This window comes from Pelodiscus sinensis, chromosome 7 (assembly GCF_052426305.1).
Source record: "Pelodiscus sinensis isolate ZL-2025 chromosome 7, ASM5242630v1, whole genome shotgun sequence".
Taxonomy (NCBI): Eukaryota; Metazoa; Chordata; order Testudines; family Trionychidae; genus Pelodiscus; species Pelodiscus sinensis.
The window spans coordinates 66,846,784-66,865,991 of NC_143058.1; the positions used below are offsets into that span (position 1 = coordinate 66,846,784).

General features: G+C 65.6%; 1 protein-coding gene across 1 annotated transcript in view; it reads left to right on the forward strand.

Moving 5' to 3' along the window:
- The window catches only part of COL6A1 (collagen type VI alpha 1 chain), a 35,719-nt gene extending 17,736 nt beyond the window's left edge, over positions 1-17,983 (forward strand). The window contains exons 18-35 of the mRNA XM_075934120.2: positions 27-62; positions 421-483; positions 3,619-3,681; positions 5,469-5,531; positions 6,104-6,166; positions 7,180-7,230; positions 7,318-7,353; positions 7,771-7,833; positions 9,380-9,445; positions 9,866-9,901; positions 10,427-10,463; positions 11,457-11,465; positions 12,101-12,234; positions 13,020-13,129; positions 13,563-13,749; positions 14,590-14,764; positions 15,523-15,552; positions 16,249-17,983. Coding sequence (XP_075790235.2) covers positions 27-62; positions 421-483; positions 3,619-3,681; positions 5,469-5,531; positions 6,104-6,166; positions 7,180-7,230; positions 7,318-7,353; positions 7,771-7,833; positions 9,380-9,445; positions 9,866-9,901; positions 10,427-10,463; positions 11,457-11,465; positions 12,101-12,234; positions 13,020-13,129; positions 13,563-13,749; positions 14,590-14,764; positions 15,523-15,552; positions 16,249-16,859 — 1,833 coding nt within the window. The 3' untranslated portion in view covers positions 16,860-17,983. The remainder of the gene's footprint in view (positions 1-26; positions 63-420; positions 484-3,618; positions 3,682-5,468; positions 5,532-6,103; positions 6,167-7,179; positions 7,231-7,317; positions 7,354-7,770; positions 7,834-9,379; positions 9,446-9,865; positions 9,902-10,426; positions 10,464-11,456; positions 11,466-12,100; positions 12,235-13,019; positions 13,130-13,562; positions 13,750-14,589; positions 14,765-15,522; positions 15,553-16,248) is intronic.
- Positions 17,984-19,208: the final 1,225 nt, after the last annotated feature.

Below are 19,208 nucleotides of genomic sequence, written 5' to 3' on the forward strand. Positions count from 1 at the left end.
CTAACCCTGCTTTTGTGTCTGTGCAGGGACTGCCCGGCCCGCCCGGCCCTGTCGGAGCGAAGGTAAGAGCTGCACGTGCCGCAGTCCCGCGCCGGGGGGCCGAGGGGCTCGGCTGCGCCTCAGAGGGCTGGGTCGCTGGGGAGCCCCAGGCTCCGGCTGGTGGTGGCTCGCTCGCGCTGAGGCCAAGGGCGCGGGGTGGGTGCTCAGGGCGACAGGCTCGGAGCCTGGAAAGCCCCGACCAAGGAGCTGGGGGGATTTGTGCAACTTGCCCAGGTATTCGTGGGCCTCGCCGTGGCCCTGGCTCTGCCCCTTGGCCTCCCTTGGCAGCCCCTTGGCCCCCCTTCCTTTCCCACGTGGCAGAGGGACAGTCTGCCCCGGGCCCTGTGGGCTTGACCTGACGCTCTGGCCATTCCCCAACAGGGCCGCGATGGCGATCAAGGGCCGCAGGGCACGCCGGGCATTCGTGGGCCCCGAGGAGACGAGGTAACTGCGTGTGTCCCAGGCTGTGCCAGGCTCCCGGCTGGCTGGGCTGGCCACCCCACCCCCACCCAAGGGCATGAACCTGGGCAGGCAGGGAGCTGCAGAGGCTTGCGGCCCCAGGCCGGTGGCGTGCCACGCTTGCTGGGCGTTACGAGAGCCGCTGGGCTGCATGCCCGTCCCCTGCCGCGTGCGCTGTCGTGGCCGCTGCTTCCAAGAGCCACGGGTCAGAGCCAGGCTGGCTTCGTGGCCCTGCGTGGCTGGGCGCCCTAGGCCTCCTGGCCTGCTCCGGGACCAGGAGCAGAGCTCCGCAGAACCAGGGGAAGGGACCAGCACAGACAGAGGAAGGTAAAACCCCTCCAGCTGCAGAACTGCTGCTGGCTTCTCCGTGCTCGCTTGCGCCCCCGAGCAGCTGGGCCAGGGTGAGCTGGGGGGGAGGCTGCTTGAGGCCTCTGCTGAGGGATCTGGGTGGGACTGGCCCAGAGAGCACCTGGCCTCGCAGGAAAAGGGGGTGCACGGGGGGGGCTGTGTCACTCAGCGCCCGTTTCCGAGAGGCGGGGCGCCGGTGGGAAAGCGGGGGATGGTGGCCGCAGGGTGACTCATCTGGCAGCCCTGGTCCAAATGCAGCATGCCAAGCCGGGCGCTGGCCAGGTGGTGCCGGGCAGGTGCGGGGGGCAGGATAGGAGCTGGCCGAACAGGATCTAGGCTGCCAGCCACAAGACGGCCGTGCTGCTGGGCTGCCAAAGCCCCGCGGGTGGCCCCCAGACAGGCCGTAAGACAGGGCAGGCGAACCCCGGGCCCAGCCCTCGGTGGGACTCGCACCTGCTTGTTTTGCCCACGTGCTGAGCCCTTTAAGCCAGGGCCAAGGAGCCTGCTGCCGGTTCCCGTCCGCACGCGCCATGGGAGCAGCGCCCGCTCCAGCCGAGGCCTGCAGTCACGTGCGGCGCATTGCCGGGCAACCCCCCTTGTGCCCACCGCCCTGATACCCGTGGGACCCCACCAGAAACACGCGCTTGGGCTGACAGCCAGCCACCACAGCCGTCTGAGTCCGGCCTCCTGGCCACTGTGGCAGCAATGCCGTGGCCCGCCTTGCTGGTGACACTGGTTCACGGGACAGCGATGGGCCAGCTGCCTCGGGTGCCGTCCGCGATCCGGCCCTGTGCTGGTTCTCCCAGGAGACGTGAGGTGCCCCTGCTCTCGCTGTGCCCCAGGGAGCCCTGGCGCCGCTGGAGCAGGCTGCCGAGGCAAAGGCTCCCGCACAGCAAGAGGAGGCAGAGCGGGGGTGCCCCGCTGCCCGGGGGCTGTCCCTAGCATGGCACAGAGCGTCCTGGCGTTACGGCCATGCAGGGCGCAGCGCGGCCAGGGCAGCACAAAGCAGACGTTGTGGGGTTCTCCATCCCGCCCGTTGGGAACGGCCCGAAGTGCGATTTCCTGTTTACATCCTGTGTCCTGGGAACAGCTCCCCCCCCACCGGGTGCGCTGCCTGCATGGCCCAGAGGCATGCGAAGGAAGCCACAGGAGGTGGCTAAGAGGCAGAGGCAAGTTTCCAAGTCTCTGGCCTGGCTCCAGGGATGAGCCCCTTGCCAGAAGCATCTCCATCTGCATCCAGGGCCTGCTGAGGCCGGAGACCATTTGCTTTACTGCTTGGCCGGGCCCCATGGAAGCTTCTAGCGTGCAAACAACAGCCAGGCTGCTCCCGGGCCTGTCGCCCCCGGCCGCTCGCCATTGGGCATGGTGGCAGGGAGGTGTGAGGGTGGCGGCAGATGAGCGGGCCAGTTCAAGCGAGGCCGAGGCCCCGGTCGGCGGGGGGGATGCACGGCTCAAAGGCCAGAGGAGCTGGAAGAAGGGGTGGTGGTCTCCTCCCGCAGCCGGGGGGCAGGGCGGGCGGATCACAGGACGGGCGAGAATGCACAGCTAAGGGGCACCGAGCTGCTGGGCTTTGCAGAGAACTGCTGCCCTGCCTGCATGGCTCTGAGTTCACAGAGAGACCTGCGGACGAAGCATTTCCCGGCTGTTCAGCGCTGCACCCTGCAGCCTAACGCCCGCCCCGCTCCCCTTGCTCCGCCATGGGCCCGCATGCAGGGCGGCACTTTCTGGGCTCTAGTTTTCTCCCTCGTGCAGTGCCCTGCCCTGCGCTTAGTCGTGGGCGTCTGACACATGGAGCCACTGCACAAGGTTTCCTCGCTAACCGGCACTCTGGGACTCCCTGATGCTGGGCTGCTCAGTGCGGAGCCAAGGGGACCCAGCCCGGAGACTGCCCCGGGTGTGCAGTGACGCTGTATTGCGTCAGGTGGAAGGGGCTGGTCAGTGCAGAGCCGAGGGGACCAGGCCCGGAGACTGCCCCGGGTGTGCAGTGACGCTGTATTGCGTCAGGTGGAAGGGGCTGGTCAGTGCAGAGCCGAGGGGACCAGGCCTGGAGACTGCCCCGGGTGTGCAGTGACGCTGTATTGCGTCAGGTGGAAGGGGCTGCTCAGTGCAGAGCCGAGGGGACCAGGCCTGGAGACTGCCCCGGGTGTGCAGTGACGCTGTATTGCGTCAGGCGGAAGGGGCTGGTCAGTGCAGAGCCGAGGGGACCAGGCCTGGAGACTGCCCCGGGTGTGCAGTGACACTGTATTGCGTCAGGTGGAAGGGGCTGGTCAGTGCAGAGCCGAGGGGACCAGGCCTGGAGACTGCCCCGGGTGTGCAGTGACGCTGTATTGCGTCAGGTGGAAGGGGCTGGTCAGTGCAGAGCGAGGTACGGGGGGAGATGAGACCGCTGAGCAAGGGGCCGCATCATCACAGGGGTTATGCAGCCGGTAGCAGAGAGGCCCTGCCCCTGCCCGGATGAAGGGAGCCGTTGCTGTTCTCACAGACAGTGATAAATGAAACTCCCCGCGGGTCGCTGGAGCAGAGGGAGCCCTGCCGGCCGTGGGGGAGCTGGGCTGTCACCCGCTCTGCTGATCTGCCCCCTGCATGCCATCCCCCGGGCGCTGGCCCATTCCCCCGAGCCTTGTGGTCAGCCCCGTCTGGCTGCCCAGGGACCCGGGCATTGGGAATGGGCTCCCTCTTCTGCTGCTCCGCTCGGTCCCTGCTCCCCAGCCCTCACCCCACTCTTGGCTCCCAGAGCAGCTCCTGGAGTTTTCTGCTTTTCTCCCTTTTCAGGGGGAGCCTGGCCCACAGGGCGACCAAGGACGGGAAGGACCGCCCGGCGCGCCTGGAGATCCCGTAAGGACATGGCTGCTTCCCCCCGGGGCCGGGCAAATGGGGGCACGTCGGCTCAGACAGGGAGGCGGCAAGAGGTGGTGTGCACCCAGCCTGGACACGCACCCTCAAGGCGAGAGGTGGCGGGAGGGGCCGTGCCAGTGGGGAGACCTGGACTAGCCTAGAAATGGAGACTGGCTGGTGGTTGGGACATCGTTTCCGCCTGCTGGTGCGAACAGAGGCCAGCCCATGTGTTAGCAGATCTGGGCAGCCGAGCACAGAGTGCTAAGTCTGGGCCAGACCCCGCTGCTCGTACTCACCTGCCTCGGGCTACTGGGTGAGTTGGGTGGGACTTGGCTCCTGCCTCTTTAAAATGGCTCACTCTACCATGTGCAGAGACGAGGGCTCCTTGCTAAGCTGCATGAGTGGCAGCTACTTTGCAGCCAGGACCTGGGCCAAATGGCAAGCAGCCACGAGCCCAACAGCTCAGCAACGGGGCCAGAGAACATGGTGTCCCTGCCCAAGGCAGGGCTAGGCAAGGCTACAGACATCCCCCATGGCTAGGCCAGGAATAATCTGGGGCTGCCCAAGGCCACGAATCTGGTGCAGACCAGGGCTGCCCTCAATCCCGCCCTGGTTGCTTGGCAGTGGCATCATTCAGGCCCAGGGGCACCTGGGAATCTGGCTTTGTGGGGCGTGTCCGTGTGGACAGGGAGCAGGGCTGGAGATCCCCGAGGCCCAGCAGAGCCACCAGCGCGGTGTCATTGAAGGCAGCTGCGTGGAGAGGTGCAGCGCGGGTGCTGGCACCAGAACCGGTCTGTAACGTGGAGCCAGTCACAGCGGGAGGGAGCGGGCGGGAGATGTTTTGTGCCGACCCTGGGTACCGACTCCAGTGAGCAGCAGGAAGGCTGGGCCAGACCCCGACATCCTCAGCTGGCCCAAGCTGTGCTGCAGCCGAGGCATTTCTCTCTCCTAGGCCAGAGGGCCCAGCCCGCTGGCGGCTCCGCGTTAGCTCGGTGCCGGTGCTGGTTCAGAGCGTCTGTGGGTGCCAGAGCCACGGGGGCTGCAGAACAGCAGTTCATTGGCGAGCGTGTTCGGCACCTCCCCCACCCTGCTGGCTCAGGCCCTTTGCAAAGCCTTTTGCCACAAGCTGTCCTTTCAAGGGGCTCCTGAGCACTCCCCATGCCAGCCACTCTGCAGCCAGACTGGCCCCCTCCTGCCCACGCTTTCCCTTTGGGAATAAAGCCAGACGGGATGGTCCAGTTTTCCCAAACCTACAACTGGAGCCTGCCTGAGCAGCCGGCTCCCGGGTACAGAGCTGCACACAGGCGGGGAGGGGCAGCCGGCTCCCGGGCGCAGAGCTGCACATAGGCGGGGAGGGACAGTTCGCTCCTGGGCTCAGAGCTGCACACAGGCGGGGAGGGACAGTTGGCTCCTGGGCGCAGAGCTGCACACAGGCGGGGAGGGACAGCCGGCTCCCGGGCTCAGAGCTGCACACAGGCGGGGAGGGACAGCCGGCTCCCGGGCGCAGAGCTGCACACAGGCGGGGAGGGACAGCCGGCTCCCGGGCGCAGAGCTGCACACAGGCGGGGAGGGACAGCCGGCTCCCGGGCGCAGAGCTGCACACAGGCGGGGAGGGACAGCCGGCTCCCGGGCGCAGAGCTGCACACAGGCGGGGAGGGACAGCCTGCTCCCGGGCGCAGAGCTGCACACAGGCGGGGAGGGACAGCTGGCTCCTGGGCTCAGCGCTGCCAGCGAGACGGGGAAGAGTAGGGAATTCTCTTCCCTGAGGTCTCATATTCCTTTCGCAGGGGGAGGCTGGCCTGATTGGACCCAAGGGGTACAGAGGAGACGAAGGACCCATGGGACCTGAGGTCAGTGTCCCTCCTCCTCGTGATGGGGGCCACGCACACCAGAGCAGTGACGGGAACAGTTCTCCCTGCCACCCCGCGGCCCTTGGAAAGCCCTGGCAGCCCTTGGAAGCGGGGACGGGGAAGCCGGGTTCCCTGCTCTGCAGGAACACATGGCCGGGCCAGGCCAGGATGGGAGGGGAACGTTTAACGTTTCTTCCCCAGGCCCCTCGGCCCGTTTTCTGAACAGAGCTGCCGGCCGGAGAGCTGATCCCTGAGAGACCCTTAGGCAGAGCCCGTCTACACTGTGCTCCCGCCTGGCAAGCGGGATTGGCTCGTTCCCTGCAGTGCGCCTTGGGGGCTTGGCCCCAGCCAGGAGCGGATCATGGCGGGCCTGGCCTGGGGGACAAGGGACTGAGGCCGGGGTAAAGGTGCAGAGTTCGCTCCCCGGGCCCGTGTTCCTGGCCGTGCTCAGCCGTAAGTGCCAGGCTGGGACGGGGGCACCGGACGGCGCAGGGACACGAGGGGCAGCTGTGTGCTTCTGAGGGGCGGGTGCTGGGCGCTACCCCCGTGACCATTTCGCCTTCTCCCTGCAGGGCCCCAAAGGACTTCCCGGACCCTCCGGATTGCCTGGAGACCCCGGCCTGATGGGCGAACGGGTGCGTGGCCTTCGCAGCACAGGAAGTGCTTAGCGGAGGGTGTCCCGGGTGCCACTGCACTGAGCCCACGGACCTGCCCGTGGGGCTACGCTGATACCCCCGGCAGAGGAGCTGGCACACGGGTTCCCGCTCCCTGCATTGTGCACTGCGAATTCATTCCTGGGTCTGCCAGCGTGTGGCTCCGCAGAGACATCCCCGCGGGTGGCTCAGCCACAGACCCTCCCTTCGCCTCTGATCTCGGCTCTTCCAGCCGTCTCCTGTCCCGCTCCCCTGCTGCGCGTGGAACTGCGCCCCGCCCACTGCGACGCCACGCCAATAGCGCTGCCGTTCCCTGCGGCTATCCTGCTGCCCGTGGCCTTGCACTACGGCCCAGGGCCACAGAGGCAGCGAGAGCTGTCCAATCCGGGGAGGGGGAGCAGCCCACTTTCCGGGGCGGTCGGATCGATAGTAGGGCTGTCAGCCTGTCACCAGCCAGCCCTTCGCAGAGTCCTTTCCGTACGTCCACGTTCCCCCGGCCCCGCCGGCTGGGAGCCTCTCGCCTGGAAGATGCCTTGCACAGAGGGCCGCAGGGTCTGACACTTGGGGCTTGGGTAGAGCTGCCGGCTGCTCTCGCGGGGGGTGTATACCAGGTACCTGGGATCCCCCCCCCTTGCCACGGGCCATGCCCAGGGTGCCTGCTCTCGGAAGCGTGCCCATCGCAGAGACTCCAGCGGCGAAGGAGATCTTCGGGCTCCCCCACCCACGCACTGCAGAGACGGAGCAGGCAGGCGGCAGGCGGCAGGGACAGGCGGGCCTGGCGTTGGAGCGGGATTAGAGCCTTAGAAGGGAGGCAGCAACAGGGCGCATCAATCACTGGCCCATCCTTGACAGCTCCCACCCTGTTCCTCCCCGCGGTGTGGCCTGTTCCTCTGCAGGATCCCGGCCCACAGGGAGACACGGGGCAGGCTGGGCGGAGGGCGGGTGCCACATGGAGGCCTGAGCTAACTAGCGATGTGGTTTGCTCTCCCCGCTAGGGAGCGGATGGCATCCCAGGGAACGGCACCGACGGTTTCCCCGGCTTCCCGGTGAGTTGTCTTTGCCCCCCAGGAGATGGTTCCGTGGCTGCCAACGGAACCCAAGCCCCTCCCTAACGTGTGTCTCCCTCCTTTCAGGGCTACCCCGGCACCAGAGGGAACCCAGGCACGAATGTAAGTCTGCCCCTGGCTCTCCCGCGGCTCGCATGGCACAAAGCCGCCTGAGACACAACCCGCCGGCGGCCCCCACACGTGTTCACAGCTGGCCAGACGGCCCCAGAGCCCGCTGGTTGCCCATGGCCGGGAGTGGCCGGCCTGCCCCCCGCCCCAAGTCCATGTTTCCAAAGGCCGGCAGCTCCCAGGGATCACCAAAGCTGGCAGGAGCAGGCCGTGCGGGTGCTCAGGCCAACTCCCTAGGGGAATTTGTGGAGGCAGGAGGGCTCCGTGGCTCAGACGCGGGTGTGGTAACTCTGCACCGGCTGGGACTCCTCAGGGGTGTCCGTTCTCATGGCTGGCCTCAGGCTATGGGGGAACGCCTGTCCCGCCTGGACCTGGCTCCTCATTCGCCGCGCTCACGGTGTCCTCTTTCAGGGCACAAGAGGCTACCCGGGGCCCAAGGGCGACGAGGGAGATGCCGGAGACCCCGGACCTGACGTGAGTACGAGCGGCTGACATCATTTGCTTTCTAGCGGGCGCCGTGCCCTGGCGGAGGAACCGATTCATGCAGAGGGCGCAGCCTGCGGCGATGCTGGGACGCTGCCTGGCCTCTGGAGCGCCTTGTGCCTGTCGAGGGGCCTACAGGGAGGGGCAGCAGGGAGACACTAGCTCCCAGTAGGTTTGATCTGTGTGTCATCTGTGACGGCACGTCGGGGTTTTCCCATCTCCTGCACCCCCGTAATGGCACGAACAGACTCCACCAGCCAGTAGAATAGAGGAAGTTTATTGCTTCTCCAGGATACAGCACAGCACAGATGTCTTCTGGTTCCAGGGCAAGCCTAGGATGCCTCAGCCCTCCCTTGAGATGGAGGAGACTGGGCCCTTAAATCCCAGCCCCTTTCCCTAGGCTGTCTCCTCCATGCTCCCAGACAGAAACTAACCAACTCTTCCAGCCCTGCCCCCAGACAGGGCTCCACTCCCCTTCTTCCCATTGTTCCGCTCCCTGGGAGATCACTGGTCAGACAGGTTGGAAGCCCCCTTGCATAATGACTCATCCCCTGCCCTGCTGGGCCGTGCTGCAGACAGCAGCCAGTGGAGGTCACCCACTGCCCAGCATAGCAACCAGCAAGGTACCCCCACTACGTCACACCATCCAAGCCACACTGCCAGGCAGCCTGGAGCCGGTGCCAGGCACTCCTTGTTGGGTCTCTTTCTCTGGAGCACAGGGCTGGAAAGGGGTCTGGGGCAGATAGCCGTGACACTGAGCTGGGGTGAGTGGAAGGCAGGCCGGGCTGGCCGTGCACCAAGTGAGCTGGCTGTTGGGCTGGTCATGCAGAGTGCCCCATAAGCCGGCCGCTGGGATGGCTGTGCACGAAGTGAGCCAGGCACTGGGCTGCCCTGTGAGCTGAGCGCCGGGCTGGCCGTGCACCGAGTGCCCTGTGAGCTGAGCGCCGGGCTGGCCGTGCACCGAGTGCCCTGTGAGCTGAGCACCGGGCTGGCCGTGCACCGAGTGCCCTGTGAGCTGAGCACCGGGCTGGCCGTGCACCGAGTGCCCTGTGAGCTGAGCGCCGGGCTGGCCGTGCACCGAGTGCCCTGTGAGCTGAGCGCCGGGCTGGCCGTGCACCGAGTGCCCTGTGAGCTGAGCGCCGGGCTGGCCGTGCACCGAGTGCCCTGTGAGCTGAGCGCCGGGCTGGCCGTGCACCGAGTGCCCTGTGAGCTGAGCGCCGGGCTGGCCGTGCACCGAGTGCCCTGTGAGCTGAGCGCCGGGCTGGCCGTGCACCGAGTGCCCTGTGAGCTGAGCGCTGGGCTGGCCGTGCACCGAATGCCCTGTGAGCTGAGCGCCAGGCTGGCCGTGCACCGAGTGCCCTGTGAGCTGAGCGCCAGGCTGGCCGTGCACCGAGTGCCCCGGGTGAGTGACGTGAGCTGGCCGAGGAGGGGGCAGGACAGGCCCTTCGCTCCCCCAACACAACCCAACTGCCCTAGCTCAGCCAAGCCGCCACACCCCCAGCCTGCCCCTCGGTAACCACTTGTCCTTTGCTTGCAGAACCCCAGCCCTGGCCCCCCAGGATTGAAAGGGGCCAAGGGTCACCGCGGCCCGGAAGGCCCCCCGGTAAGTCAGCCCGCTCTGGGGCAGCGCTGGAGGGAACAGCACCGTGCGGGGGGGCTGGGCACTCGGAGCCCGGTGCTGTTCGGCTGGGGAGGGTGCCACGGCTCTGGCAGAGGGAGGGCCCAGTCTCCCCCACGCCTGCGGAAGCCACTGTTTGCAGGGGAGCGTTTCGCCGGGCCCGTGGCGAAGGCTGGTCACGGGAGCTGGGAGCTGGCCCAGCCAGGGGCTTGGCTGCTCACGGTGCAGCAGGAGCAGTTTGGGAAAGCGCGTGGGGTGGCTTGGCCCCTGCAGAGACACATGCACCTGCTCCACGCTCAGCCCCAGCGGCTCCCCCGGCTGCTCTCTGCAGCGTTCATCAGCCGAGCGCCTGGGGAGAGCCGCCCGGCTCTCTGGTAACCGCCTTCTCAACGCTTCCTTTGACAGGGACCGCCCGGACCCCCCGGCTTCCCAGGACCAGACGTGAGTGACCCGCTCGCTGTCCCCTCTGCCCTGGCAACCGCTCGCGGGAGCCACGTCCCTCCAGCGCGTCTAGCTCAGGGCGGGGCGGGCGCAGGGCTTCTCTGGAGGAGGCCAAACCCGGCCGTGTCGTCCTCCCTGCGTTCACATAGACACAGAGGTCTGGGGTCCCTCCCCCCTAGGGGAGCCCAGCAAGCACATGCCCTGCCCCCTCAGCGCCAGTGTGAGTCCCCTGACATTGGCCCGGACCAACAGCCCAGCCGCATTGTCAAGGAGGGGTGGGTGTGGCACCTACCGGCGTGGCCTGGGCGCTCTGACGGGCGGCGTGTCCAGTGTGTTAGGCCCCTTGCTCTAGCCAGAGGGAATCCTCTGCCACTGGCCCATGAGCGGCTGTCCCCCAGTCAGTGAGAAATGCCATCTGCCCTCGTCCCCCCGAGAGCCCTGTGCCCACAGGGCAGCCGTCGCGCCGGGGGCAGGCAGGAGCCGTCTGGGCCCGGCCCTTCAGCCTTTCTTCTCCTTCATTGTCAGGAATGTGAGATTTTGGACATCATCATGAAAATGTGCTGTGAGTATCCCGCGCCCGCTTGCTGTGTGTGGGGAGGGGGGCGCAGGCCTTGGCCACGGGGCAGTGACCAGCCAGACAAGCCCGTGCAACGGCAGAGACAGCCCTAAGTGAGCTCGGCCACCTGGCTCAGCTCTGGGGGGGCTGGACCCCAGCCCGGGGAATGGCGGCATGTACCCCCGCTGCTGGGCAGCCAGGCAGCTCACCCTCTGCCCGCTGCCTTGCAGCCACAGCTCCGCCGCCCTGCCCAGCAGCCACAGCTCCGCCGCCCTGCCCAGCAGCCACAGCTCCGCCGCCCTGCCCAGCAGCCACAGCTCCGCCGCCCTGCCCAGCAGCTGCAGGGAACGTGTGGCCTGCGCGTGCGGCACTGGGGGCCCTGCAGCTCAGCAGCCCGCCGGAGCAGGCTGCAGAAACCAGGACAGCCCCTGTGCTTCAGGGGGAGAGCCCGACGCCCGTTGGCTCGATGCCGTGCCCACAGCTGACCGAGCTGGCAGCCCCCTTGGCGCGCCAGCCAGGCCCCTCACAGCACAGGGGTGGGAGGGCCCTGTGCTCTGTCCCTTGAACAGGCACTTCAGGGAGCTCTGGGCACTGCCGCCTCGACAAGGACCCCCCCAGCTCTTCCCCCCATTGCGTCAGGGCCGGCCAGAGATGGGGACCAGGCCTGTCTGTGCAAACCAAGGTGGCAAGGGAGCAAGGTGACAGCCTGTTCCTGCAAAGTACCAGATGCCACCCCTGGCCTGCAGGCAGAGCCTCCCCCGGCTGGCCGGCCCCCGCATCTGGTTCTGCTGGGAGATTCTGGTTGGGGATCAGCTGGTGGTAACATGTTCCCCGCACCCCCCAAGGCCGCCTCGCGGGGGCTGCGTGCGCTGGGAGCCGCGGGGCCCCGACAGCCCTGCTGTACATCACTCCGGCTGGGCGCTCGCTGCCCTGCGTGCCGGCTGAGATGACATTCCAGACGCGCAGCTGTAACTGCCCCCCCCCCCCCCTGTCTTCCAGCTTGCTGTGGTGAGTGTCACTTTCCACACGCCGGAGGAATGTTCGCTGGGTCCATCCCGCCTCCTTCCTGCTCCAGCCCCCGAAGCCGCAGGAACTAGCCGGGCAGTCCGGTCTGGTCCTGCCGAACGCGCCCGAGAGCACAGCCCGCCCCCGCGCGGGGGGAGCGCACAGAGAGAGCGGGAGGCCTCTGGCGCGCATCTGCGCTGTATCCTGTGTAGGAGGGCGCTGCCCGAAGAGCCGGGGCCACGGTGCTCTGGGACCCTTCTTGCGCTGAAGGAGGGAGCAGTTCTGCAGTTGTCCGTCCAGCTACCGCCCCTCCCCAGTGCTGCAGTGTCTCGGGGGGGACTAGGAACCCAAAGGCAGGCAGGGCAGAGGTCAGGGCCTGGAAGAGACTGGCCCTCGGCCTGCACTGGGCAGCGGGAGGAGAGGAGGGCTGGCGGGGGCCCTGTGACACGCGGCCCGTGTGGTTTAGACGCTGGGCGCGGAGGCGGGGGGCTGAAAGGAAGGTAGCTAATGGCATCCCCAGCCCTGCGCGGGGCTCCCACCTCCTCCAGTGCAGCGCGCGCAGGATGGCCTGGCCCCTCCCGGCTGGGGCGAGCATCTCTGGGCTCTGTCTGACGCCCCCGGCCTGTGCCTTGCTGCAGAGTGCAAGTGTGGGCCCGTGGACGTGCTCTTCGTGCTGGACAGCTCGGAGAGCATCGGCGACCAGAACTTCCTTCTCGCCAAGAATTTCATCATCAAAGTCATCGACCGGCTGGTCAAGGACGAGCACGTGAAGGTGGGTGGGGCCCTGGGCGTGCGCCGAATGGCCTGCGCGCAGGGCAGGCCGGCCCTGGAGAACACCGCGGCGTGCACCCGGGGGGTTCTTTCCCAGCCTTCCCTGAGTCTGTGAGCCTCCCTAGCTAATCCACTTGTGGCCAAGTATCAGAGGGGTCGCCGTGTTAGTCTGAATCTGCAAAAGCGGCGAGGAGTCCTGTGGCAACTTAGGGTCTGTCTACACTACCACCCTAGTTCGAAGTAGGGTGGTTCATGTAGTCATGCGAACTTGCAAATGAAGCCCGGGATTTGAATTTCCCGGGCTTCATTTGCATGTTGCCGGGCGCCGCCATTTTTAAATGTCCGCTAGTGAGGACTCCGTGCCCGCGGCTACACGTGGCACGGACTAGGTAGTTCGGACTAGGCTTCCTATTCCGAACTACCTGTACGCCTCGTGGAACCGGTAGTTCGGAATAGGAAGCCTAGTCCGAACTACCTAGTTCGTGCCACAGGACTCCTCACCGCTTTTGTGGCTAAGGTGATGCCCAGGGAGGGGCCACTCTCCTGTCCCCGGAGAAGCAGCGGGGGCCTCTCCTGCGCAGCGGCGTGTCCACGTGAGAGCTCTCGTGGCTGCGGGAAGCACTGCCCCCCCGCTCCAACACATCCCCGTGTGGGTGGGGCAGACTGCTCCAGAAGAGGGCTGCCCGGTTTCATTCGGGCGAGGGGCGTCCCTGGGCCTGGGGCTGGACACGGCGAGACAGTCTCTCCCGGCCCTGCTTCTACCCCTGTCTGACCCTTGCTCAACAGTTTGAAGCCGGGGACTCCCGCGTGGGCGTCGTACAGTACAGCCACGGCAACACCCAGGAGCTGGTGGCCATGGGCGACCCCAACATCAGCAACATCGGCGCCTTGAAGGAGTGAGTCCGCAGCCTGACATGGGGTTCGGTTGCTGCTCAGAGTCCCAGCCCAGGGCCGGGGCAGCGCCTGTTTCAGCATCTCACAGCCCTGGGCAGCCACATGCTCATTGCCCACTCCGGGGAGGAGTCCCATCCTCCCAGCACCCGCCATGGAGGGCCTGGACCCATGTGGGGGGGGGGGACGAGTGGGGGGATGGGCAGAGTGGGGGGGTGGGCATGGTGTCAGGGGCGATGGGGGAGTGGGGGATGGGCAGAGTGGAGGGGCGATGGGCAGAGTGGGGGGAACGGGATGTTTCCTTAGCCCAGGCACTCGTGCCCGTGTCTCTGTGTGGCGCTTTCCTACGGCTGGCCTGCAGGGCCGGCCGGCGGGGGATGAGGGCTGTCAGGAGCCGGGGCCTGCAGGCTCTGAGCTCCCTGTGCCACTCGCGTGCAGGGCTGTGAGGAACCTGAAGTGGATCGCGGGCGGCACCTTCACGGGGGAGGCCCTGCAGTTCACCAAGGACAGGTTGCTGGCGCGCTTTGCCTCCGACAAGAGGGTGGCCATCGTCATCACGGACGGGCGGTCGGACACGCTGCGGGATGCCACGCCCCTCTCCTCGCTCTGCGAGATCAACACCCAGGTAGGCAGTGGGCCGGGGCGAGTGGGGGATGCTGGACGGGGTGCCCAGGCAGACCAGCACGGCTGTCTCCTGCGCACCGGGGCGAGTGGGGGATGCTGGACGGGGTGCCCAGGCAGACCAGCACGGCTGTCTCCTGCGCACCGGGGCGAGCGGGGGATGCTGGACGGGGTGCCCAGGCAGACCGGCACGGCTGTCTCCTGCGCACCGGGGCGAGTGGGGGATGCTGGACGGGGCGCCCAGGCAGACCGGCGCGGCTGTCACCTGCGGGCCGGGTCGAGTGGGGGATGCTGGACGGGGTACCCAGGCAGACCGGCGCGGCTGTCACCTGTGGGCCTGGGCGAGCGGGAGGCGCTGGACGGGGCGCCCAGGCAGACCGGCGCGGCTGTCGCCTGTGGGCCTGGGCGAGCGGGAGGTGCTGGACGGGGCGCCCAGGCAGACCGGCGCGGCTGTCGCCTGTGGGCCTGGGCGAGCGGGAGGTGCTGGACGGGGCGCCCAGGCAGACCGGCGCGGCTGTCACCTGTGGGCCTGGGCGAGCGGGAGGTGCTGGACGGGGTACCCAGGCAGACCGGCGCGGCTGTCGCCTGCGGCCTGGGGCCCACGCAGGCCGGCACTGGGCGGCAAGACAGAGAGCACGTGTCGGCACAGCGGAGCACTTGCTGGTTCCCCGCTCAGCAGGTGGGCATGGGGGGCCTGCGCGGGGATGGCAGCCCTCTCCGCTCTCCTGCATGCCCCTCGTGCCACATCTGGCCCAGGGGCCACCCCAGGAAGGCAGCTGGGCGCCCCGCGGTGCAGAGCGACGCCCGGCCAGTCCCAGTCAGTCATGGGCCTTCTTGTTCCTAGGTGGTTTCCCTGGGCATAGGGGACATCTTCCGCACCTCCCCCAACTCGGAGCAGCTGGGGGTGATTGCCTGCGAGGGCACCTCCTACCGCCCGGGGCTGTCCGTCCAGCGGGACAACTATGCCGAGCTGCTGGAGGACGCCTTCCTCCTGAACGTGACCTCCTACATCTGCCGAGGTGGGTGGTGCCGCCGCTCACTCCTCCCGACTGGCCGGGACCGAAGGATTACAGGGGGTCCCCGACGGGAGCCAGGGGACTGGGGGGCAGGTCCCACTCGGACTGGTAGGGCTGCCAGCAGCCCCGATGACATCCCAGCTGATGGGGTTCCGGGCCACTTTGCCGACTGGGGAGTCAGCCGCTCCAGGCAGCGGCACTGCAGCTCGGGGACCCTCGTGTGGCTGCAGGAGGGGGTCTGTCATCTCCCCAGCCCATTTCTAGGCCTGGTTTATGCCTGGCTACGGAGGGCTGCCTCTCCAGCCGAGGCCCTGCCCAGCACTTCTCCCGCTCTGGCAGTGCTCATGCCCTGGTGTGGGCTTGGGCAGAGGTGCTCACTGGCCCATACGTGGCTAGCCACGTGCTCTGCTTCCTCCGGGATGATAGGGACTCCCCGCACAGCACAGCCCCCCCTGGTCATTCCCAGGCCTGTCCCTGCAGATCAGTCCTTGCCGTGGTGCCACGGGGCGGCCATGTGGTGCCACAGCTCTGCCACTCAGCCCTCCTGCAGCCGGGCCAGGAGACACAGCATGGCCTGTGCGGCGAGAGGTGGGCTCCGTGGCCGTGGCAGAGCTGGCCCTGGCAGTAGCGTGGCGTCGTGCGCTGGACGCTGGCTGTGAATATTCTGGGGGGGGAGGGGCGTTGGCTGGTGTCTAGACGAGAGACGCCCTTCCCGAACGAGGGCCAAGTTAAGGGGTTTGTTTTGCCTGTTTCTCTTGCAGAGAAGAAATGTCCAGACTACACCTGCCCGAGTGAGTATTTCCGCCTGGCGAGGGCGGGTGGGGCACGGAGGGAGCCCAGCGCCCCGCCCGTGCCAGGGAATCTAAGCTACCGTTTTGGAGTGGAGAGGGCCAGGCAGCTGGCTCTGTCTGGGTTCAAAGCCCAGTCCTAGGCAGGAATCCCGGCGTGCCCAGCTGCACTGCTGGCCTGGGGGAGCGCACGGGGAGGGGGGGAGAAATGAGACAGCGGAGCCAGGGCAGAAGACTGAGCATTGCTCCAGAGCTCGGGAGGCGCATTCCTGGCCTAGGCCCGAGTGGCACCCACACCTTGCCTCAAAGGGCAGCCCAGGATGGACCATGGCCCTGCGTCCCGAGTTCTTGGGGCGGGGGAGGGACAAGCCGTGGCACTGGGGCAGTAACGGCTGGAAAAGGGGCTTTTCTAACTGGGGTGGGGGTCATCCAAACTTCCCTACCGCTCAGTAAGGAGCTAACCCCTCCCTCCACCTCAGCATGGAGGCTGCTAGTGCCCAGCAGGCATGCCCTCCAGGCAAGGAAACCAGCCAGGGCGCTCAGCTGGCAAGGGGTAGGAGGTTATTTCCCAGGAGCCCAGGCAAGCCCAGAGGGAAGAGCAGGAGGCCAGACAGCCCGTGAGTCCAGTGGACTCAGGTGGGGCAGGGGAACTCTTAAGGCGGAGAAGCTGCGAATAACCGAGCGGCTTTCTCTGTGCAGTTGTCTTCACGGGCCCCGCGGACATCACTCTCCTGGTGGACAGCTCCGCCAGCGTTGGCAGCCGGAACTTTGAGACCACCAAGAAGTTTGTGAAGCGGATGGCGGAGCGGTTCCTGTTGGCGGACAAGCCTTCGGAGGACTCCGTGCGCGTCTCCATCGTCCAGTACAGCGGCAAGAACCAGCAGAAGCTGGAAGCCCTGTTTTTGCAGAACTACACCATGATCGCCAGTGCGATCGATGACATGGAGTTCATTAACGATGCCACGGACATCAACGCCGCCCTCCGGTACGTCACCAGCCTCTACCAGCAGTCCTCCCGGGCCAATGCCAACAAACGGCTGCTGGTCTTCTCCGACGGCCACTCCCAGGGGATCACAAAAAGTGCCATCGAGCAGGCGGTGCAGCAGGCCCAGCAGGCAGGCATCAAGATCTACCTGGTGGTGGTTGGCAGCCAAGTCAACGAGCCCAACATCCAGGTCCTTGTCACGGGGAAGAGCACCGAGTATGACGTGGCCTTTGGGGAGCGCCACCTCTTCCGAGTGCCTGACTACAACTCCCTGCTTCGAGGGGTCTTCTACCAGACAGTCTCCAGGAGGGTCGCTGTGAACTGAGTGGCAGGGAAAGGCCTCGCCCAGCCCGGGGACAGGCCGTGTGTGCTTGCGGCGTCTCGGAAAGAGTCAAAAGTTAGCGATATGGGCTGGACTTCTGTGTCTGTGTAAAGCCATAGTGCCAGAATCTCTGTGCACCCCTACCCCTGCTTGGAGCTCCCTTTCCTCTTCCTCTCCCTGAGTCCCCCCAGCAGCCGCACTTAAATGCGGCAGCCCCGTGGCCAGCCTTCGACTCACCACCGAGCCCCAGACGTGAGGCAGATGAGGCAGAGACCATGCAGAACTCGCCCCGTTCGACAAGCTCGGTCCCAGATCTCGCTTTCCCAAGTAAAGCCCTTTGCTTCCCCCGTTCTCCAGGGCCTAGCCAATGCTGCGTTTAAGGCTCAGCTTTCAAATGCCAGCACCAGCCAGGGAGGTGGGGTCCTGGCCGTGGCAGGCAAGTTTGTTTCCCAGCCCCAAACGGGCCTTAAAACCATCCTCAGCACCTGGGAAATGGGCCCACAGTGCACATGGTTCTCAGTGCCGCAGGCTAGACTCCGTGCAGCACGGGCTGCCCCTCTGCACTTCCACCCATACCCGTGGGGTTCACAGGGCTTCACTCCAGCCACATGGGACCCAGAGAGCTAGGGATAAGCCAGAAGGGGACCCTGGGTGGGGGGGGGGAGAGGTCACTTGCCCTGTCCTACAAAGCTGTGAGCTTAGGATGGGTTGTGTCCCAAAGTCGCCCTTAGAAGGTCTGCCTAGGGCCACGGTCACATAGACAGATGCAGAACCCAGTGAGGCTGATGGAAAGATCCTCACTAGCTTCCCTTGGTTCTGGAGCAGACCCTGCAAGGCGCAGTGACAAGGAAAGGTGCTACCCCTCCCTGGCCAATTCCTGCCCTACATGTTTACACAGTAATGCCACGGCCACACTGAAGATGTGGCGTGGCCTGGAGAAGTTTCCTTCATATTCCCAGTGGTGCTCTTGCTTCGGACAGAAACGGCTGAGATGCCGTCAATGTCACCGTCTATTTTACTCTGTAACCAAGATCCATTTTGCCAGCTCATTTTATCTTATGCCTGTTTTACTGAAACGTGTCCACTTAAAGAGTTTTTCCAAATAAATAGTTCTCCTCAGCCCCGTTGGCAGGCTGTCTGTGTGGGTCTGTAACCTGGGCCAGAGGCTTAGCTTCGTGGCTCTGTGGCTTGCAGTGGGAGGTGTGGCTGGCTCAGTACATCACACAGGATCTGGGAGTCTCTCCAGGGCTGCATGGGAGCTTGGTGGGGGAACGCCAGGGGAGGGAACGGGTGCTTGGAGCCCACAGAAAGCTCTCCGCTGGATTTGCTCATTTCAAAATATGCCCGGCCCCGCGTCCCAGGGCCCCATCGCTCGATGCATTTCTTGCACACACGCGGTATGGCAAAGGAACGTTCAGAGTGCAGAGTCAAGCCCTGAGGAGAGGCCCTGCAACTTCCAGCCGGCCCCTTGTGTTTGCGTTCAGGTGCAGCTTTTTATGATGCTCACGCTCTGGCTCTCCGCGGGCGCCTGCCTCAGCCAGCCCTGGGGGTGGTGCTGGGCTGAACGAGCAGCTGTTTGATGCTTTGGTTTCTCGCTGTTCAGTGGGTGGCCCCAGATCTTAGTGACTGCTCCCTGTTGAAACCCTGCTCCCAAGACAGAATGGTTCCTTTCCTGCTGGGCTCTCTGTGGGGCTCCCTGCTCCGGTGCCTGGCTGCTCCTCCAGCCGCAATGAATGTGGCTCACTGGTCATGTCAGCAGTGGCTATTGTCCCTGGCGAGGTTGGTCCCCACGCTGGCACTCCGAGTGCAGCTGGGGGCCCCCAAGAGACCTTACAAATTCCTGGCTTCTGGAGGCTTCTGCTTAAAAACTCCCCAAGGTCACAGATTCCCTGACCCTGGGAGGTAACTGCACCACCCACATGGAAAAAACCCTTTATTCTTGAACCCCGGAAGAAATCACTTGGGAACTTCTTCCAGAGGGGCACCCCAAGTCCCTTTACCACAAGAGAGCTTGAAAACAAGCTGCAATCTCTGATTGCGGACCTGCCAGTCTTAGGCAGGCACAGCCAGACCTTCTGTTACCTCCCAGGTAATAAAATCTGCCCCTTAGAAGGTGATTTTATTGCAAAACAAGATCTACTCCATAAAGCAGAGTTGATTGCCAGATGTTAGAGAGTAACTAAGAAAACAAATTAAAACACAGAGAATTGCTTCCCTGGGATTCAGCTTCAGTTACAGTGTGTGAGGGTGGGGGGGAGGGGCACATAGACTTAGCACAGAGGAGCTTAACCAAACAACAAAACAAAGAAATTAACCTGATTACGTCTAACTAAACATTCCCTATCTACTCAC